General features: G+C 70.7%; 1 protein-coding gene and 1 long non-coding RNA gene across 3 annotated transcripts; one reads left to right on the forward strand and one right to left on the reverse strand.

The window, feature by feature from the left end:
* Positions 1–105: 105 nt before the first annotated feature.
* Positions 106–16,086, reverse strand: VPS51 (VPS51 subunit of GARP complex). The gene is made up of 10 exons (XM_064503275.1): positions 15,804–16,086; positions 15,137–15,266; positions 14,417–14,563; positions 13,269–13,491; positions 11,749–12,520; positions 8,362–8,580; positions 6,389–6,610; positions 5,085–5,206; positions 2,781–2,868; positions 106–1,721 (listed from the first exon to the last, which is right to left on the reverse strand). Exons 1-10 carry the CDS (start codon positions 16,017–16,019, stop codon positions 1,461–1,463), a joined length of 2,400 nt encoding a protein of 799 aa, XP_064359345.1. The 5' UTR covers positions 16,020–16,086; the 3' UTR covers positions 106–1,460.
* Positions 16,087–18,053: 1,967 nt separating this feature from the next.
* On the forward strand, positions 18,054–20,092 carry LOC135325265 (uncharacterized). 2 transcript variants are annotated; one of them, XR_010386382.1, is made up of 3 exons: positions 18,054–18,421; positions 19,259–19,358; positions 19,453–20,092. It is a non-coding gene; the product is annotated as an uncharacterized LOC135325265 (long non-coding RNA). The 2 variants fall into 2 exon arrangements; XR_010386381.1 differs by lacking the exon at positions 18,054–18,421 and adding an exon at positions 18,575–18,616.
* Positions 20,093–20,293: the final 201 nt, after the last annotated feature.

Raw genomic sequence — 20,293 nt, forward strand, 5'->3', positions numbered from 1 at the left:
GCTCCCCGAGGCTTTGTTTGGGGGGGGCCCAGGCGTCCGGGTGCCCCCCCCCCCCCACCCCGCCCCAGGGGGCCCAGGCGTCCGGGCGCAAGCAGGGAGGCGGCAGCAGCTCACGTGTTTTTATTGGTGCAGTCGGTGACGCGGTGACACGGGACGTCCCCGCGCGCAGGACACGCGTGTGCAGCCCCCCCCCCCCGGGGACACGGGAGGGCCCCGGCGATGGGCAGGCGGGACACGGGCTGACACGCGTGTGCTGGGACACGGGACAAAGCTCCGGACATGCAGGGACGCGTGGGACACGGACTGACACGCGTGTGCAGGGACACGGGACCTGGCAGCACGCATGGGGGGACACGCGTGTGCCAGGACACGGGAAGAGGGGCTGAGCGCGCGGGGACACGCACGGCACGGCCTGACACGCGTGTGCTGGCACACGGGACCCACTTCCGCCTCCAACATGTGATTCCACCACGGGGCTACACGCGTGTCACGTCAACACACATTGCTACAAGTGCTCTGTCCGTGCTGCCCAGCGTCATCCATGTCCTTGGCGTGTCCTTGGCGTGTTCCTGGCGTGTCCTACCCGCGTTCGCAGAGCAGCTCGACGACGCTGCGCTCCATGGGCGCCGGGTCGAGGCAGCGGTGCCCGGCGCTGCCCACGCTCCCGCGTGCATCCCGTGTCCCGTGTGCATCCCACGCGCGTCCCGTGTCCTTGGCGTGTTCCTGGCGTGTTTTACCCGCGTTCGCAGAGCAGCTCGACGACGCTGCGCTCCATGGGCGCCGGGTCGAGGCAGCGGTGCCCGGCGCTGCCCACGCTCCCGTGTCCCACGTGCATCCCACGCGCGTCCCGTGTCCTTGGCGTGTTCCTGGCGTGTCCTACCCGCGTTCGCAGAGCAGCTCGACGACGCTGCGCTCCATGGGCGCCGGGTCGAGGCAGCGGTGCCCGGCGCTGGCCCCGCTCCCGCGTGCATCCCGTGTCCCACGCGCGTCCCGTGTCCTTGGCGTGTTCTTAGCGTGTTTTACCCGCGTTCGCAGAGCAGCTCGACGACGCTGCGCTCCATGGGCGCCGGGTCGAGGCAGCGGTGCCCGGCGCTGGCCCCGCTCCCGTGTCCCACGTGCATCCCCCGCGCGTCCCGTGTCCTTGGCGTGTTCCTGGCGTGTCCTAGCCGCGTTCGCAGAGCAGCTCGACGACGCTGCGCTCCATGGGCGCCGGGTCGAGGCAGCGGTGCCCGGCGCTGGCCCCGGTTCCATGCCACGTTGCGTGTCCCGTGTGCATCCCCCGCGCGTCCCGTGTCCTTGGCGTGTTCCTGGCGTGTCCTAGCCGCGCTCGCAGAGCAGCTCGACGACGCTGCGCTCCATGGGCGCCGGGTCGAGGCAGCGGTGCCCGGCGCTGCCCACGCTCCCGCGTGCATCCCATGTCCCCCGCGCGTCCCGTGTCCTTGGCGTGTTCCTGGCGTGTCCTACCCGCGCTCGCAGAGCAGCTCGACGACGCTGCGCTCCATGGGCGCCGGGTCGAGGCAGCGGTGCCCGGCGCTGGCCACGATCTCGTCGAGCAGCCCCTGCACGAGCCCCTCGTCGGCGGCGAAGCGCCACAGGTAGAGCTGCAGGTAGTGGGCGTCCACCTGCACCTGCTGCAGCCCGAAGCGGCCCAGCGTCCGCAGCCGCACGCACTCCAGCAGCGTCTTCAGGCTGATCTTGATGATCCCCGTCAGCACCGACACCTGGGGACGGTGGGGACGCGCCGTGGGGACACCGCGGTGCCAGCAGCCACGGGGGACGCTGGGGACACGGGGCGCAAGGGGACGGGGACACCGCGGTGCCAGCAGCCACGGGGGATGTTGGGGACACGGGGCACAAGGGGACGGGGACACCGCGGTGCCAGCAGCCACGGGGGACATTGGGGACACGGGGCACAAGGCGATGGGGACACCATGGTGCTATCAACCCCTGGGGATGTTGGGGACGCGTCGTGGGGACACCGCGGTGCCAGCAGCCACGGGGGACGTTGGGGACATGGGGCACAAGGGGACGGGGACACCGCGGTGCCAGCAGCCACGGGGGACATTGGGGACACGGGGCACAAGGCGATGGGGACACCATGGTGCTATCAACCCCTGGGGATGTTGGGGACGCGTCGTGGGGACACCGCGGTGCCAGCAGCCACGGGGGACGCTGGGGACACGGGGCACAAGGGGACGGGGACACCATGGTGCTATCAACCCCTGGGGACGTTGGGGACACGTCGTGGGGACACTGTGGTGCCAGCAGCCCCAGGGGACATCAGGGACATGGGGCACAAGGGGACACCTTGTCCCTGCCATCGGCCCCAGGGGACACTGGGGACGTGGCACGAGGAGACAGGGACACCGTGGTGCTATCAACTCCAGGGGACGTTGGGGACATGGGGCACGAGGGCACAGGGACACCATGGTGCCAGCGGCCCCGGGGACACTGGGGACATGTCACAAGAGCACAGGAACGCCTTGTCCCTGCCATCAGCCCCAGGGGACACCCTGATCCCCATCAGGGACATTTGGGGACACCTGGGGACCCTCGGGGACAGCACAGGGACGTGTGGGGACACCTAGGGACACCTGGGGATGCTTGGGGACACCTAGGGACAGCTTGGGGACGTGTGGGGACGCTCAGGGACACTTGGGGACGCTTGGCGATGCCTGGGGATGTTTGGGGATGACTGGGGAGGTTTGGGGACACTCGGGGACGCTTGGGGACACCTGGGGACGTTTGGGGACGTTTGGGGACGCGTGGGGACAGCTCACCTTGTTGAACTCGACGGGGCTGAAGATGTCGACGCGCTCGGAGAAGAGTTTCTGGATGTTGCTGAGCAGGTGGGTGTCCATGGGGGCGCTGGGGACGTCAGGGGACACGGGGACATCAGGGATGTCAGGGGACGCGGGGACGTCAGGGGACGCGGGGACACCGCGTGGGACAGGGGGGCGCTGGGGATGCGGGGACGTCAGGGGACACGGGGACGTCAGGGGACGCAGGGACCATCGCGTGGGACGAGGGCAGACGCAGGGACGTCGGGGACACGGGGACATCGGGGGACACAGGGACAGGCGGGGGGCAGTTGGGAACATGGTGACAATCAGGGACATGGGGACAGACGGTGGGCAGTTGGGGACAGACACGAACATGGGAGTGTAGAGGGGTGACGCGGGGGTGACACGGGACATGACACGGGGCGTGACACGCTCCGACACGCGTGCCGACGCCTGACCTTGGCGTGTAGCTGGGGGCGCGGGGGGCAGAGCCAGGAACACGGGGGTGGCGGGGGGTGGCGGGGGGTGACAGGGGGTGGCGTGGGGGTGTGACACGGGGCGTGACACGCTCCAACACGCGTGCCGACGCCTGACCTTGGCGTGTAGCTGGGGGCGCGGGGGGCAGAGCCAGGAACACGGGGGTGGCGGGGGGTGACGGGGGTGACAGGGGGTGGCGTGGGGGTGTGACACGGAGCGTGACACGCTCCGCCACGCGTGACGACGCCTGACCTTGGCGTGTAGCTGGGGGCGCGGGGGGCAGAGCCAGGAACACGGGGGTGGCGGGGGGTGACGGGGTGGCAGGGGGTGACAGGGGGTGCCGGGGGGGTGTGACATGGGGCGTGACACGCTCCGCCACACGTGACGACGCCTGACCTTGGCGTGTAGCTGGGGGCGCGGGGGGCAGAGCCAGGAACACGGGGGTGACAGGGGGTGACGGGGTGGCAGGGGGTGACAGGGGGTGACAGGGGGTGACAGGGGGGTGTGACATGGGGCGTGACACGCTCCGACACGCGTGCCGACGCCTGACCTTGGCGTGTAGCTGGGGGCGCGGGGGGCAGAGCCAGGAACACGGGGGTGGCGGGGGGTGACGGGGGTGACAGGGGGTGGCGTGGGGGTGTGACACGGAGCGTGACACGCTCCAACACGCGTGCCGACGCCTGACCTTGGCGTGTAGCTGGGGGCGCGGGGGGCAGAGCCAGGAACACGGGGGTGGCGGGGGGTGACAGGGGGTGACAGGGGGTGGCGGGGGGGTGTGACACGGAGCGTGACACGCTCCGCCACGCGTGCCGACGCCTGACCTTGGCGTGTAGCTGGGGGCGCGGGGGGCAGAGCCAGGAACACGGGGGTGGCGGGGGGTGACGGGGTGACAGGGGGTGACAGGGGGTGGCGGGGGGGTGTGACATGGGGCGTGACACGCTCCGACACGCGTGCCGACGCCTGACCTTGGTGTGTAGCTGGGGGCGCGGAGGGCAGAGCCAGGAACACGGGGGTGGCGGGGGGTGACAGGGGGTGACAGGGGGTGGCGGGGGGGTGTGACACGGGGCGTAACACGCTCCGACACGCGTGACGACGCCTGACCTTGGCGTGTAGCTGGGGGCGCGGGGGGCAGAGCCAGCAACACGGGGGTGGCGGGGGGTGACGGGGTGGCAGGGGGTGACAGGGGGGTGGCGGGGGGGTGTGACACGGGGCGTGACACGCTCCGACACGCGTGACGAAGCCTGACCTTGGCGTGTAGCTGGGGGCGCGGGGGGCAGAGCCAGGAACACGGGGGTGACGGGGTGGCAGGGGGTGACAGGGGGTGGCGGGGGGGTGTGACACGGAGCGTGACACGTTCCGACACGCGTGACGACGCCTGACCTTGGCGTGTAGCTGGGGGCGCGGGGGGCAGAGCCAGGAACACGGGGGTGACAGGGGGTGACGGGGTGGCAGGGGGTGACAGGGGGTGACAGGGGGTGACAGGGGGGTGTGACATGGGGCGTGACACGCTCCGACACGCGTGCCGACGCCTGACCTTGGCGTGTAGCTGGGGGCGCGGGGGGCAGAGCCAGGAACACGGGGGTGGCGGGGGGTGACGGGGTGACAGGGGGTGGCAGGGGGTGACAGGTGGTGGCGTGGGGGTGTGACACGGAGCGTGACACGCTCCGCCACGCGTGACGACACCTGAGCTTGGCGTGTAGCTGGGGGCGCGGGGGGCAGAGCTAGGAACACGGGGGTGGCGGGGGGTGGCAGGGGGTGACAGGGGGTGCCGGGGGTGTGTGACACGGGGCGTGACACGCTCCGACACGCGTGCCGACGCCTGACCTTGGCGTGTAGCTGGGGGCGTAGCGCCCCGGCGCCCGCGAGCTGCTGTACACGGAGAAGGCGCGCCGGCTCGAGTCGCTGCTCTGCGCCCGCCGCACCCCCTCCTCGAAGAGCTGCCCCACCTGCGGACCCCCCCCCCGGCGCCGTCAGCACCCCCAGACCCCCCCGGGCAGCCCCAACCCCCCCCAGCCCCCCTGGGCACCCCCAGACCCCCCCAGACCACCAGGGACACTTCAGGGACCCCCAGGACCCCCCTAAATACCCCAGGGATCCCCCAAAACCCTCCCAGGGACATCTTGCCCCCCCCCCAAGACCCCCCTAAATGCCCCAGGGACCCCCCAAACTCCCCCAGGACCCCCCTGGGGACATCTGGGCTCCCCCAGGACCCCTCTAAATGCCCCAGGGACCCCCAAAACTTCTGCAGGACCCCCATGGGGCCACCCAGGTCCCCCCAGGACCCCTCCGGGACCCCCAAATGCCCCAGAGACCCCCCAAACTCCCCCAGGACGCTCATGGGGACATCTAGGCTCCCCCAGAACCTCCCTAAATGCCCCAAGGACCCCCAAAACTCCTCTAGGACCCCCATGGGGCCACCTAGGTGCCCCCAGGACCCCCAAATGCCCCAGAACCCCCCCCAAACTCCTCCAGAATCCCCCTGGGGACATCTGGGCTCCCCCAGGACCCCTCTAAATGCCCCAGGGACCCCCGAAACCTTTCCAGGACCCCCATGGGGCCACCTAGGTCCCCCCAGGACCCCCAAATACCCCAGGGACCCCCCCCAAAACTCCCCCAGGACCCCCCCGGGGACGTCTGGGCTCCCCCAGGACCCCTCTAAATGCCCCAAAGACCCCCAAAACCTCTCCAGGACCCCCATGGGGCCACCTAGGTCCCCCCAGGACCCCCAGGAGCCCCCTAAATGCCCGAGAGACCCCCCCAAACTCCTCCAGAACATCCATGGGGACATCTAGGCTCCCCCAGGACCCCTCTAAATGCCCCAGGAACCCCCATGGGGCCACCTAGGTGCCCCCAGGACCCCCAAATGCCCCAGAGACCCCCCCCAAAACTCCCCCAGGACCCCCCTGAGGATGTCTGGGCTCCGCCAGGACCCTCTAAATGCCCCAGGGACCCCCCAAAACTCCTCCAGGACTCCCATGGGGACATCTAGGCTCCCCCAGGACCCCCCTAAATACCCCAGGGACCCCCAAAACTTCTGCAGGACCCCCATGGGGCCACCTCGGTGCCCCCAGCACCCCCCCAAGGGGCTCTAGGAGCCCCCCCAAAAGCCCCCCGGCCGCGGGGCGGACCTGGACGTCGATGGCGGTGGTGTCCTCGACGACGCGCTTCATGACGGCGCGCACGTTGCGGGGCTCGGCGGTGCCCAGCCAGTCGCGGGTCTCCACGCTCTTGCGCAGCATCTGGGCCACGGCGGCACCCTGCACCTTCACGTAGTGGTCGAGGAGCCGCTGGGCCGCCTCGCGGGCCTCCGCGCCCAGCGCCGTCCCCGGCGTCCCCGGCGGGGCCCCCTCCTGCGGGCGCGCGGGGGGGGGGGACGCGTCAGGGGGGCGCTTGGGGACGTTCGGGGACGTTTTGGGGGCGCTTTGGGACATCTCGTGCACGTTTGGGGATGTTCGGGGATGTTTTGGGGACACTTGGGGACATTTTGAGGACACCTGGGGACATCTTGTGCACGTTTGGGGACGTTTGGGGATGTTTTGGGGACACTTGGGGACATTTTGAGGACACCTGGGGACATCTCGTGCACGTTTGGGGACGTTCGGGGATGTTTTGGGGACACTTGGGGACATGCTGTGCATGTTTGGGGACGTTCGGGAAGGTTTTGTGGACATTTTGGGACATCTTGTGCACGTTTGGGGACGTTCGGGGATGTTTTGGGGACACTTGGGGACATTTTGAGGACACCTGGGGACATCTTGTGCACGTTTGGGGACGTTTGGGGATGTTTTGGGGGCGCTTTGGGACATCTCGTGCACGTTTGGGGACGTTCGGGGATGTTTTGGGGACACTTGGGGACATTTTGAGGACACCTGGGGACATCTTGTGCACGTTTGGGGACGTTCGGGAAGGTTTTGTGGACATTTTGGGACATCTTGTGCACGTTTGGGGACGTTTGGGGATGTTTTGGGGACACTTGGGGACATTTTGAGGACACCTGGGGACATCTTGTGCACGTTTGGGGACGTTTGGGGATGTTTTGGGGACACTTGGGGACATTTTGAGGACACCTGGGGACATCTCGTGCACGTTTGGGGACATTCGGGAAGGTTTTGTGGACGCTTTGGGACATGCTGTGCACGTTTGTGGATGTTTAAGGATGTTTTGGGGACACTTGGGGACATTTTGAGGACACCTGGGGACATCTTGTGCACGTTTGGGGACGTTTGTGGACGTTTTGTGGGCACTTGGGGACATTTGAGGACATTTGTGGACGTTTTGTGTTTGCTTTGGGACATCTTGTGCACGTTTATGGACATTTGAGGACGTTTTGGGGACACTTGAGGACATTTTGTGGAAATTCATAGACATTTGAGAACATTTTGGGGACACTTGGGGACGTTTGAGAACATTTGAGGACATTTGTGGACACCTGGGGACATTTTGTGCACGTTTGCAGACGCTTCCCCGGAGCCACAGAGGCGCGCGGGGGGGGATCTGGGGGGACACCGGGGGCTTGTTGGGGACCCTTGGGGACACTTGGGGACCCCAGGGCCATCTCAGGGTCCCTGGGGACACCTTGGACCCTTATGGGGACATTTTGGTGGCATTTTGGGGACACAAGAGAAGATCCCCTCGCTTCTACACCCACCACCGTTCCCCGGAGCCGCAGAGGAGTGCAGGGGGGATCCGGGGGGACACCGGGGGCTCGTTGGGGACCCTTGGGGACCCCAGGGCCATCTCAGGGTCCCTGGGGACATCTTGGACCCTCACAGGGACATTTTGGGGACACAAGAAAAGATCCCCTCGCCTCTGCACCCACCACCGTTCCCCGGGGCCGCAGAGGAGCAGGGGGGGGATCCGGGGGGACACTGGGGGCTCGTTGGGGACGCTTGGGGACCCCAGGGCCATCTTAGGGTCCCTGGGGACATCTTGGACCCTCACGGGGACATTTTGGGGACACAAAAAAAGATCCCCTCACCTCTGCACCCACCACCGTGCCCCGGAGCCGCAGAGGAGCAGGGGGGGGATCCGGGGGGACACAGGGGCCCCGTCGGGGACGCTTGGGGACATCTGGGGACAGGGCCACCGCGCGGGGCCTCACCTCGGGGGGGAACTGCTCGTCGGTGAGGGTGAGGACGTAGCTGATGGTGGCGGCCTCGTAGTCGAGGCAGAGGCGGGCGAGGAGCAGCAGCAGGGCCGGGGGTGCCGCCGGGGCCCCCCGCTCGGCCGGGCCCTCGCAGAAGCCGCGCGCCGTGCGGCAGAGCCAGCGCACGAAGGCCACCACCAGCCCCTCGCGCACCGCCACCGCGCAGAACTCCCCCTGCGCCAAAATCGCCACCATTAGCCCCAAAAACGGGGCTGGGAACCCCCAAACGGGGCCTCGGCAGCCCCAAAAACGCCTCCTGCGGCCCCAAAAATGGCTACGGACGTCGCTGTCCCACTACAGACATGGGTGACCCCCCTCGGGCACCGCCACCGCGCAGAACTCCCCCTGCGCCAAAATCGCCAGGATTAGCCCCAAAAACGGGGCCGGGAACCCCCAAACGGGGCCTCGGCAGCCCCAAAAACGGCTCCTGCGGCCCCAAAAACGGCTACGGGCACCGTGGTCCCTTACGGACACCAGTGACGCCCCTCGCGCACCGCCACCGCGCAGAACTCCCCCTGCGCCAAAATCGCCGCCATTAGCCCCAAAAACGGGGCCGGGAACCCCCAAACGGGGCCTCGGCAGCCCCAAAAACGGCCCCCGCGGCCCCAAAAATGGCTATGGATGTCGCTGTCCCACTACAGACATGGGTGACCCCCCTCGCGCACCGCCACCGCGCAGAACTCCCCCTGCGCCAAAATCGCCGCGATTAGCCCCAAAAACGGGGCCGGGAACCCCCAAACGGGGCCTCGGCAGCCCCAAAAACGGCCCCTGCGGCCCCAAAAAAGTCTGTGGGCGTCAGCGACCCCAAACTGCCCCCTGCCGCCCCCCAACCGCCCCAGGGACCCCTGAGCCCCCCCCAAACTGCCCCAGGGACCCCAAACCATGTCAGGGACCCCAAAACCACCCCAGGGCCCCCCAAAATGACCTCAAGAACCCGCAAAACCACCCCGGGGACCCCCAAAATCACCCCAGGGACCCCCCAAACCACCCCCTGCCACCCCTAAACTGCCCCCAGGGACCCCAAAACCATCTTGGGGACCCCAAAACTGCCCCCAGGGACCCCAAACCGTTTCGGGGACCCCAAAACTGCCCCCAGGGACCCCAAAACCGCCCCCTGCCACCCCTAAACTGACCCCAGGGACCCCAAAACCGCCTCAGGACCCCCCCAAACCACCTCAGGACCCCCCAAACCGCCTCAGGACCCCCCCAAACTGCCTCAGGACCCCCCCAAACCGCCTCAGGACCCCCCCAAACCCCCTCAGGACCCCCCCAAACCACCTCAGGACCCCCCCAAACCGCCTCAGGAACCCCCAAAATCACCCCAGGGACCCCCCAAACCACCCCCTGCCACCCCTAAACTGCCTCCAGGGACCCCAAAACCGCCTCAGGGCCCCCCAAACCGCCTCAGGACCCCCCAAACCGCCTCAGGAACCCCCCAAACCACCTCAGGACCCCCCCAAACCGCCTCGGGACCCCCCAAACCGCCTCAGGACCCCCCCAACCACCTCAGGACCCCCCCAAACCGCCTCAGGACCCCCCCAAACCGCCTCAGGAACCCCCAAACAACCTCAGGAACCCCCAAACCACCTCAGGACCCCCCCAAACCACCTCAGGACCCCCCAAACCACCTCAGGAACCCCCAAACCACCTCGGGACCCCCCCAAACCGCCTCGGGACCCCCCAAACCGCCTCAGGACCCCCCCAAACCGCCTCGGGACCCCCCAAACCGCCTCAGGACCCCCCCAACCACCTCAGGACCCCCCCAAACCGCCTCAGGAACCCCCAAACAACCTCAGGAACCCCCAAACCACCTCAGGACCCCCCAAACCACCTCAGGACCCCCCAAACCACCTCAGGAACCCCCAAACCACCTCGGGACCCCCCCAAACCGCCTCAGGACCCCCCCAAACCGCCTCAGGACCCCCCAAACCACCTCAGGAACCCCCAAACCACCTCAGGACCCCCCCAAACCGCCTCAAGACCCCCCCAAACCGCCTCAGGACCCCCCCAAACCACCTCAGGAACCCCCAAACCGCCTCAGGACCCCCCCAAACCGCCTCAAGACCCCCCCAAACCGCCTCAGGACCCCCCCAAACCGCCTCAGGAACCCCCCAAACCGCCTCAGGACCCCCCAAACCGCCTCAGGACCCCCCAAACCACCTCAGGAACCCCCCAAACCACCTCAGGACCCCCCCAAACCGCCTCGGGACCCCCCAAACCGCCTCAGGACCCCCCCAAACTGCCTCGGGAACCCCCCAAACCACCTCAGGACCCCCCCAAACCACCTCAGGACCCCCCAAACCGCCTCGGGACCCCCCCAAACCTCCTCGGGACCCCCCAAACCGCCTCAGGACCCCCCCAAACCGCCTCGGAAACCCCCAAAATCACCCCAGGGACCCCCCAAACCACCCCCTGCCACCCCTAAACTGCCTCCAGGGACCCCAAAACCGTCTCAGGACCCCCCAAACCGCCTCAGGACCCCCCCAAACCGCCTCAGGACCCCCCCAAACCGCCTCAGGACCCCCCCAAACCGCCTCAGGAACCCCCAAACCACCTCAGGACCCCCCCAAACCGCCTCAGGACCCCCCCAAACCACCTCAGGAACCCCCAAACCACCTCAGGAACCCCCCAAACCGCCTCAAGACCCCCCCAAACCGCCTCAGGACCCCCCCAAACCACCTCAGGAACCCCCAAACCGCCTCAGGACCCCCCCAAACCGCCTCAAGACCCCCCCAAACCGCCTCAGGACCCCCCCAAACCGCCTCAGGAACCCCCCAAACCACCTCAGGACCCCCCAAACCGCCTCAGGACCCCCCAAACCACCTCAGGACCCCCCCAAACCGCCTCAGGACCCCCCCAACCACCTCAGGACCCCCCAAACTGCCTCAGGACCCCCCCAATCCGCCTCAGGACCCCCCAAACCGCCTCAGGACCCCCCAAACCACCTCAGGAACCCCCCAAACCACCTCAGGACCCCCCCAAACCGCCTCGGGACCCCCCAAACCGCCTCAGGACCCCCCCAAACTGCCTCGGGAACCCCCCAAACCACCTCAGGACCCCCCCAAACCACCTCAGGACCCCCCAAACCGCCTCGGGACCCCCCCAAACCGCCTCGGGACCCCCCAAACCGCCTCAGGACCCCCCCAAACCGCCTCGGAAACCCCCAAAATCACCCCAGGGACCCCCCAAACAGCCCCCTGCCACCCCTAAACTGCCCGCAGGGACCCCAAAACCATTTCAAGGACCCCCAAACCACCTCAGGACCCCCCCAAACCACCTCGGGACCCCCCAAAATCACCCCAGGGACCCCCCCAAACGCACCCCCCCGCCCCAGGGGCGCACCTTGAAGTAGGGCAGGCTGGCGAAGGCGACGTCCTTGGCGGTGAAGAGGCGGGCGTAGGCCAGCACGGCCTTGAGCTGCGCCAGGGCGGCGGCGGCCAGGGCGGCCAGGAGCTCCGGCAGCGGCGGCCCCTCCTTGCCCGGCGCCCGGGGGGCGGCCAGGGCCCGGCGGGCGTCGCCCAGGCAGCCCAGGACGAAGGCCTGGAGGGCGGCGAGGTAGCGGGCGAGGCGGCGGCGGGCGGCGCGGGCCACGAGGGCGGCGGCGGCGGCGGCGGCGGCGGGCGGCAGCAGCGGCAGCAGCGGGCGGAGGCGGCGGTGGAAGCGGTCGAGCGCCCGCACCAGCAGCGCCGGGTCGCCCAGGCCCCGCTCCAGCGCCAGGCGCCGCTCCAGCAGGGCGAAGTAGCGGGCGGCCAGGCCGCCGGCGAAGGCCTCCAGCCGCCCTCCTCCTCCTCCTCCTCCTCCGCCGCCGCCGCCGTCCGCCGCCGCGCGCCCCTCGAAGAGGCCGCGGTAGGAGGCCGCCAGCAAGCAGAGGTTGCCCACGAAGGCGGAGCAGCCGCGGTCGACGAAGTCGAGGATGTCGGTGGGCGGCGGCGGCGCGGCCTCGTCCTCCTCAGCGCCCTCGGGCGGCAGCTCGGCCTCCAGCGCCGCCAGCTCGGCTTCCAGGCGGGCGCCGGCGTGCGCCAGGAACTCCTCGCACAGCTCCTCGGGCGGCTCCTCCAGCTGCAGCAGCAGCTCCACGCACTCCGCCAGCTCCTTGGGGTCCGAGGCGCCGTCCCTGCGGCGCAGACAACATTAGGCTCCAGAGTTAACAAAGGCATCGCCAAAAAACCCTAACCATTAAGTTATAGAACCAACAATAATTGCAAAAGTAAACAGTAGGTTTCAGAGTTAACAGCTTTATCAGCATACTCTGAAACACACAATATTATAAAAATTGTTAATAAATTTCTAAATTACAAGTTACATAATAAAAGCAGTAACATTCTAGTGAACAACAATATAACACTATAAATGTTATCACTAGGCTCCAGTATGAACATGCCCCTAAGAAACCTTCTTCAGGACATGTTATTAATAAATCCCATACAAGACACTCTGAGCACAGCAAAAAGGTTTCTGGGTTGTCAGTAGATCCCACAGCGAATGTCGCCAGGGAGAATGACTCCCAGAAGCGGTTATCAGTAGGCCCCCGAGTAAACATCCCCAGGAAAAAGACTCCCAGGGTGGCTGTCAGTATGCCCCAGAGTGCACATCCCTAAAGAAAAAGGCTCCCAGACCAGTTGCTAGTGGGACCCAGAGTGAACCTCCCCAGAGCAGCTGTCAGTAGGCCCCAGAGTGAACCTCCCCAGAACAGCTGTCAGTAGGCCCCAGAGCGAACGTCCCCAGAACAAAAGGCTCCCAGAGCGGCTATCAGTAGGCTCCCGAGTGAGCATCCCCAGAGTGGCTATCAGTAGACCCCAGAGTGAACCTCCCCAGAGCAGCCGTCAGTAGGCTCCAGGGCGCACGGGGGGGGACACACGCACCGGAGGCGGGCGCGGAGGCGCTGGGCCAGGGCGGCCATGATGGCGCGGCTCTCGTCCTCGATGGCGCGGAAGGAGGGCAGGTGGCGGTACTGGCGCAGCACGGCCCGGGCGCGGGCGTGGCAGCGCACCGCCCGCCCCGCCTCCCCGCCCGGCTCCGCCCACCGCCGCAGCCGCCCCGGCACCTCGAACAGGAACTGCAGCTTCCGCAGCAGCGCGTGCACCCCTGGGGCGGGGCGGGGGCGGGGTCAGACCAGGGGGCGGGGCCACAGAGTGGGTGGGGCCAGGGCCAGGGCAGCACCAGGGGCGGGGCCAGGCTGGGGGTGGGGCCAGGCCGGGGGTGGGGCCATGGGTGGGGCCAGGAGGGGTGGAGTCACAGGGTGGGTGGGGCCAGGAGGGGGCGGGGCCACAGTCTGGGTGGGGCCAGGAGGGGGTGGGGCCACAGTCTGGGTGGGGCCAGGAGGGGGTGGGGTCTCAGGGTGGGTGTGGCCATGTGGGGGTGGAGTCACGGGGTGGGAGGGCCCAGGGGTGTGGCCATGAGGGGGTGGAGTCAGCATGTGGGTGGGGCCAGGAGAGGGGCGGGGCCAGAGTGTGGGTGGGGCCAGGGCAAAGGGGGCGGGGCCACAGGAAGGGGCAGGCCCAGGCCCAGGCCAAGGGGTGGGGCAGGGGCGGGGCCAGGGTAAAGGGGGCGGGGCCAGAGGCTGGATCCACCCCCTGGGCCTGGCCCCCCTCCCCCAGAGCTGCCCAAACACCCCCCCCACCCCCCAGATCTGCCCCCCAGGGCCCCCCCAGCCCCCCAGATCTGCCCCCCAGGGCCCCCCTTAACCCCCCAGATCCACCCCCAGGGCCCCCCCAATGCCCCATAACTGCCCCCAACCCCCCAGAGCTGCCCCCCAGGGCCCCCCTTAACCCCCCAGATCTGCCCCCAGGGATCCTCTTAACCCCCCAGATCTGCCCCCAGGGATCCTCTTAACCCCCCAGATCTGCCCCCAGGAACCCCCAACACCCCACAACTGTCCCCAGCCCCCCAGATCTGCTGCCAAGCCCCCTGAACCTGCCCCTCCAGGGCCCCCCCAACGCCCCATAACTGCCCCCAACCCCCCGGCCCACCCCCCAGGGCCCCCCCAACCCCCCCCCCCCCACCCGCGCACCGGCGAGCTGGGCGCCACGGCGGTGCCGCTCCTGCAGCGCGGCGCTGACGCGGGCGCTGGAGGCGGTGATGGCGGCCATGTTGGCGGCCAGACCGTCCATCTCGGCCTCCATGCGCCGGAAGTCGGCCTTCATCTTCCGGATGGTGTCTGGGGGGGGGGCCGGACGCCTGGGTCCCCGCACGCCTCGGCCCCCGGACGCCTGGGCCCTCCTGGGTCCTCCCCGCACGCCTGGGCCCCCTCGGATGCCTGGGTCCCCAAACACCTGGGCACCCCCAGGTTCTCCCCGGACGCCTGGGCCCTTCTGGGTCCTCCCCGGATGCCTGGGCCCTCCTGGGACCCCCCCGGACATCTGGGTCCCCTGGGGTCCCCTCAGATGCCTGGGTCCCCCCTGGACTCCTCCCCCAAGTCTGCCCCCCCCCCAGGCGCCTGGGCCCTCCTGGGATCCCCCCAGACATTTGGGTCCTCCAGGATCCCCCCCCCAACAAGTCTGGGTCCTCCCCGGACACCTGGGCCCTCCTGGGGTCCCCCCGGATGCCTGGGTCCTCCCCGGACACCTGGGCCCTCCTGGGTCCCCCCCCAAGTCTGGGTCCCCCCTGGACACCTGGGTCCCTCCCCGGATGCCTGGGTCCCCCTGGCCGCCCCCCCGCCCCGGAAGCCTGGCCGCCCCCCCGCCCCGGACACCTGGGCCCCCCCGTCCCGCCCGGACGCCTGGGCCCGCACCGGTGGCGGAGATGAACTTGTTGTAGTTCTCGTAGACGAGCGTCTGCATGTCGCTGTCGAGCGCCCGGATCTGCCGCACCAGCTCGGCCTCGCGCGCCAGCAGCTGCCCCAGCGGGCACTCGCTCCGCAGCTGGCGGGGGGGGGGCAAAACGGGGTCGTGACCCCCCCGGGGACCCCCAACAGCCCCCGGGACCCCCAACAGCCCCACCGGGACCCCCAACCATCTCCCGGGACCCCTGACTGCCCCAGCGGGCACTCGCTCCGCAGCTGGGGGGGGGGCAACAAGGGGTTAAACTGCCCCCCCGGGACCTCAAACCGCCCCCCCGGACCCCCAACGGCCCCCCCAGGACCCCCGACTGCCTCCCCAAGACCCCCGACTGCCCCCCCCGGGACCCCCAAACACCCCCTGGACCCCCAACGGCCCCAGCGGGCACTCGCTGTGCAGCTGGGGGGGTCAAGACAGGGCCAAAATTGCCCCCTGGGACCCCCAACTGCCCCCCCCGGGCCTCCAAAGGCCCCCCGAGCCCCTGAAGACGCCCCAGGGCCCAGCCCGGGGCCTCGGTTGCCCCCCGCGCCCCATAACTGCCCCCCCGGGGGCCCCCAACTGCCCCCCGACGCTGCCCCCATGGGGGTCTCCAGTGACCCGGGGGGCGGGGTCAAGGGTCACCTTGGTGAGGTACACTTCCGGGTCAAAGTGGGGCCCGTTGATGTCGGCGGGGTCCGGGGCCTCCCCCGCCGCCTCGGGCAGCCCGTAATAGCGCTGGAGCAGCCCGTGGGGCCGCCGCCGGCCCGGCTCGGCCCCGGCCCCGGCTTCGGCCCCGGCCTCGGCCTCGGCCTCGGCCCCGGCCTCGGGGCTGCCCCCGGCCGCCGCCGCCTCCGCCATGGCGCCGCCGCAACAGCCGCTTCCGGCCCCGCCCCGCCGCTTCCGGCCCCGCCGCCTCCGCGCGCGTCACTTCCGCCCGCCGCCTCGGGCGGGAAGCGCGCGCGCGCGTCGCTATGGCAACGGGCGGCGCGAAAATGGCGCCCGGGGAGCGCGGCGCCGCGCCGTGACGTCACAACGGCCGCGAGCCGCCCGGACGCCTGGGCCCCGTTCCCACAATGCCCCGGGGCGCCGGGGCTTCGCTGCTGGGCCCCGCCCGGACGCCTGGGCCCCTCCCGTGAGCCTTGACTGGACGCCTGGGCCCTCGTGTGAGCCTTTCCCGGACGCCTGGGCCCCGCCCGGACGCCTGGGCCCTCGTGTGAGCCTTTCCCGGACGCCTGGGCCCTCGTGTGAGCCTTTCCCGGACGCCTGGGCCCCTCCCGGACGCCTGGGCCCTCGTGTGAGCCTTTCCCGGACGCCTGGGCCCCGCCCGGACGCCTGGGCCCTCGTGTGAGCCTTTCCCGGACGCCTGGGCCCCTCCCGGACGCCTGGACCCTCGTGTGAGCCTTTCCCGGACGCCTGGGCCCCGCCCGGACGCCTGGGCCCTCGTGTGAGCCTTTCCCGGACGCCTGGGCCCCTCCCGGACGCCTGGGCCCCCCCCGCTCGCCCTCCCGGCCCCCCCGGCCCTCGCAGCCCTGGCGTCTCCGGGCTCGGGGACACCCCGGGGTGTCACCCAGGCGCCACCACCGGCCTTGGGGACACCCCAAAGTGTCACCCAGACGCCGTCGCCAGGCGCGGTGACACCCCAGAGCCCGTCTCCAGGTGTGGTGACACTGTGGGGCGTCACCCAGACGCCACCACCAGCCTCGGGGACACCCTGGGGCCCGTCAACAGCCTTGGGGACACCCCGGGGTGTCACCCAGAGGCCGTCACCACGTGCAGTGACACCTCAGGGCCCGTCTCCAGGCACGGTGACACCCCAGGGGGTCACCCAGACGTCACCACTGGCCTCGGGGACACCCTGGGGCCCATCAACAGCCTTGGGGACACCCCGGGGTGTCACCCAGATGCCACCACCGGCCTTGGTGACACCCCAAAGTGTCACCTGGATGCCATCACCAGGTGTGGTGACACCCCAGGGCCCATCAACAGCCTCAGGGACACCGCGGGGTGTCACCCAGATGCCACCCCTGGGCACGGTGACACCCCAGAGTGTCACCCAGACACCACCGGCCTTGGTGACACCCCGGGGTGTCACTCAGACGCCATCACCAGGAGCAGTGACATCCTGGGGCGTCACCCAGATGCCACCACCAGCCTCAGTGACACCCCGGGGTGTCACCCAGATGCAACCACCGGCCTTGGTGACACCCCCAGATGCGGTGACACCATGGGGTGTCACCCAGAAGCCACCACCAGTCTCAGTGACACCCCAGGGCGCCACCCAGACGCCACCACCGGCCTCAGTGACACCCCGAGGTGTCACCCAGACACCGTCACCAGGCACAGTGACATCGCGGGGCATCACCCAGACGCCACCACCTGCCTCAGTGACACCCCCAGACACAGGGACACCCCGAGGTGTCACCCAGACGCTGTCAGCAGGCGCAGTGACACCCTGGGGTGTCACCCAGAAGCCACCCCCAGACACGGGGACACACCGAGGTGTCACCCAGACGCTGTCAGCAGGCGCGGTGACACCCCGGGGTGTCACCCAGAAGCCACCACCAGCCTCGGTGACACCCCCAGACACGGGGACACCCCGAGGCGTCACCCAGACACCATCAGCAGGCGCGGTGACACCATGGGGTGTCACCCAGAAGCCCCCACCAGCCTCGGTGACACCCTGGGGTGTCACCCAGACGCCATCAGCAGGCGCGGTGACACCCCGGGGTGTCACCCAGACGCCACCACCGGCCTCGGTGACACCCCTGGACGCGGTGACACCCCGAGGCGTCACCCAGACACCATCAGCAGGCGCGGTGACACCCCGGGGTGTCACCCAGAAGCCCCCACCAGCCTTGGTGACACCCCGAGGCGTCACCCAGACGCCGTCAGCAGGCGCGGTGACACCATGGGGTGTCACCCAGACGCCACCACCAGCCTCGGTGACACCCCGAGGCGTCACCCAGACGCCACCACCGGCCTCGGTGACACCCCTGGACGCGGTGACACCCCCGGCCGTCACCCAGCCGCCCCCCCCGGGCGCCCTGCCCCCCCGCGGCCTGCCGGCAGCCCCCCCCCCGGCGGCGGGGGGGTGGCGGGGGGTGCTGGGGGCGGGGCGGCGCCCGGGGGGGGCGGTGCTGGCGGCCGCCTCGCTGCTGCTGCTGGCGGCTCACGGCGGCCTCCTGGGCGGCGACCTGCGGCGCCTGGGCCAGCGGCGGCCCCCGGGGCCCCCCCGGCTGCGGCTCACGCGGGGGCTGCTGGTGCGACCCCCCCCCGGGCCCCCCCGGGCCCTCCATCCCCCCCGGGGCCCCCCCGGCTGCGGCTCACGCGGGGGCTGCTGGTGCGACCCCCCCCCGGGCCCCCCCGGGCCCCTCCATCCCCCCCGGGACGCCTGGGCCCCCCCCCGAACCCCCCCCCCGGGGCCCCCCCGGCTGCGGCTCACGCGGGGGCTGCTGGTGCGACCCCCCCCCGGGCCCCCCCGGACCCTCCCCCCCCGATCCCCCCCCCCGGGGCCCCCCCGGCTGCGCCTCACGCGGGGGCTGCTGGTGCGACCCCCCCCCCGGGCCCCCCCGAAACCCCCCGGGACGCCTGGGCCCCCCCCGATCCCCCCCCCGGGGCCCCCCCGGCTGTGGCTCACGCGGGGGCTGCTGGTGCGACCCCCCCCCGGGCCCCCCCCCGGATCCCCCCCGATCCCCCCCGGGACGCCTGGGCCCCCCCCGATCCCCCCCCCCGGGGCCCCCCCGGCTGCGCCTCACGCGGGGGCTGCTGGTGCGACCCCCCCCCCGGGCCGCCCCGAAACCCCCCCGGGATGCCTGGGCCCCCCCCCGAGACCCCCCCCGGACACCTGGGCCCCTCCTCAATCCCTCCCGGATGCCTGGGCCCCCTCTCAGGCACCTTCCCCCCCCCACCCGGACACCTGGGCCCCCTCCCGGATGCCTGGGCCCCCCCGGGGACACCTGGGCCCCTCCTCAATCCCCCCCCCCACCCGGACACCTGGGCCCCTCCCTGCCTCTCCCCTCCCCCGTGTGCCCGGGTGCCTGCCGGACGCCTGGGCCCCGTCCCGGACGCCTGGGCCCCCTAACCGCCCCCCCCCGCAGCTGTCGCACGTGCTGAGCTTCTCGTGGGCGCTGGCGGGGGCCTTGCGCAGCGCCCGCCCCCCCCGCGCCCTGCCGAGCCGCCTGGCGCTGGCCTCCCTGGGTAAGGCCCGGACGCCTGGGCCCCCCGCGGCAGGGGAGGGGACGGGGGGGGCGCAGACCCCCCCCCCAGCGCCCCGTTTTTCCCCCCCCCGCAGCCGCCAACGCCGCGCTCTGCCTGGGCCGCGTCGCCTTCGAGTACGGGGCCCTGCCGCACCGGCCCGAGCGCTACTGAGGCCTCGCGCGCTCGTCGCGCCGATGCCCACGCCCGGGGGGGCCCAGGCGTCCGGGCTGCCCCCCCCCCCCCATCCGCCACCGCCACCCGCCACCACCAAGCCGACGTCGCCCGCGCCGCCACCGGCACGCGCAAGGGGCCCAGGCGTCCGGGTGCCCGCCAAGGGCCCAGGCGTCCGGGTTCGTCTCCGTCCCGGGGAAGGGGCCCAGGCGTCCGGGTCCCCGCCAAGAGCCCAGGCGTCCGGGCCTGTCTCGCTCCCTGCGGAGGGCCCAGGCGTCCGGGCCCAGCTCCGTCCTGGGGAAGGGGCCCAGGCGTCCGGGTCCCCACCGAGGGCCCAGGCGTCCGGGCCCGTCTCCGTCCCGGGGAAGGGGCCCAGGCGTCCGGGTCCCCACCGAGGGCCCAGGCGTCCGGGCCCGTCTCCGTCCCGGGGAAGGGGCCCAGGCGTCCGGGTCCCCACCGAGGGCCCAGGCGTCCGGGCCCGTCTCCGTCCCGGGGAAGGGGCCCAGGCGTCCGGGCCGCTCGTTACCTCCCGCCTTCGTTAATAAACGGCGCGGCCTAACGACGCCTCAGGCCCGTTGCCCCTCCCAGCCGCGTCCGTCGCCCCCCGGGGCTGTAATTACCCCGGGGGGGGTCACAGTTGCCCCCCCAGGGCCGCAGTTGCCCCGGGGGGGGTGTAGCTGCCCCGGGGGAAAGGATTTGCCCCCCCCCGGGTATTTACCCCCCCCCGAGCCCAATTTACCCCCCCAGGGTCAGATTTACCCCCG

The sequence above is a fragment of the Dromaius novaehollandiae genome, chromosome 35 (genome assembly GCF_036370855.1).
Source record: "Dromaius novaehollandiae isolate bDroNov1 chromosome 35, bDroNov1.hap1, whole genome shotgun sequence".
Lineage (NCBI taxonomy): Eukaryota > Metazoa > Chordata > Aves > Casuariiformes > Dromaiidae > Dromaius > Dromaius novaehollandiae.

What these genes read in the sequence shown, in the direction of transcription:
- VPS51 (XM_064503275.1), bottom strand. Translation starts at nt 16,019, where the DNA reads ATGGCGGAGGCGGCGGCGGCCGGGGGCAGCCCCGAGGCCGGGGCCGAG. An exon ending in CGGAAGTGTACCTCACCAAG is followed by an intron (nt 15,267 to 15,803) that starts GTGACCCTTGAC and finishes CCCCCCCGCCAG; the next exon opens with CTGCGGAGCGAGTGCCCGCT. An exon ending in GCCCCGTCGAGTTCAACAAG is followed by an intron (nt 1,722 to 2,780) that starts GTGAGCTGTCCC and finishes CACCGTCCCCAG; the next exon opens with GTGTCGGTGCTGACGGGGAT.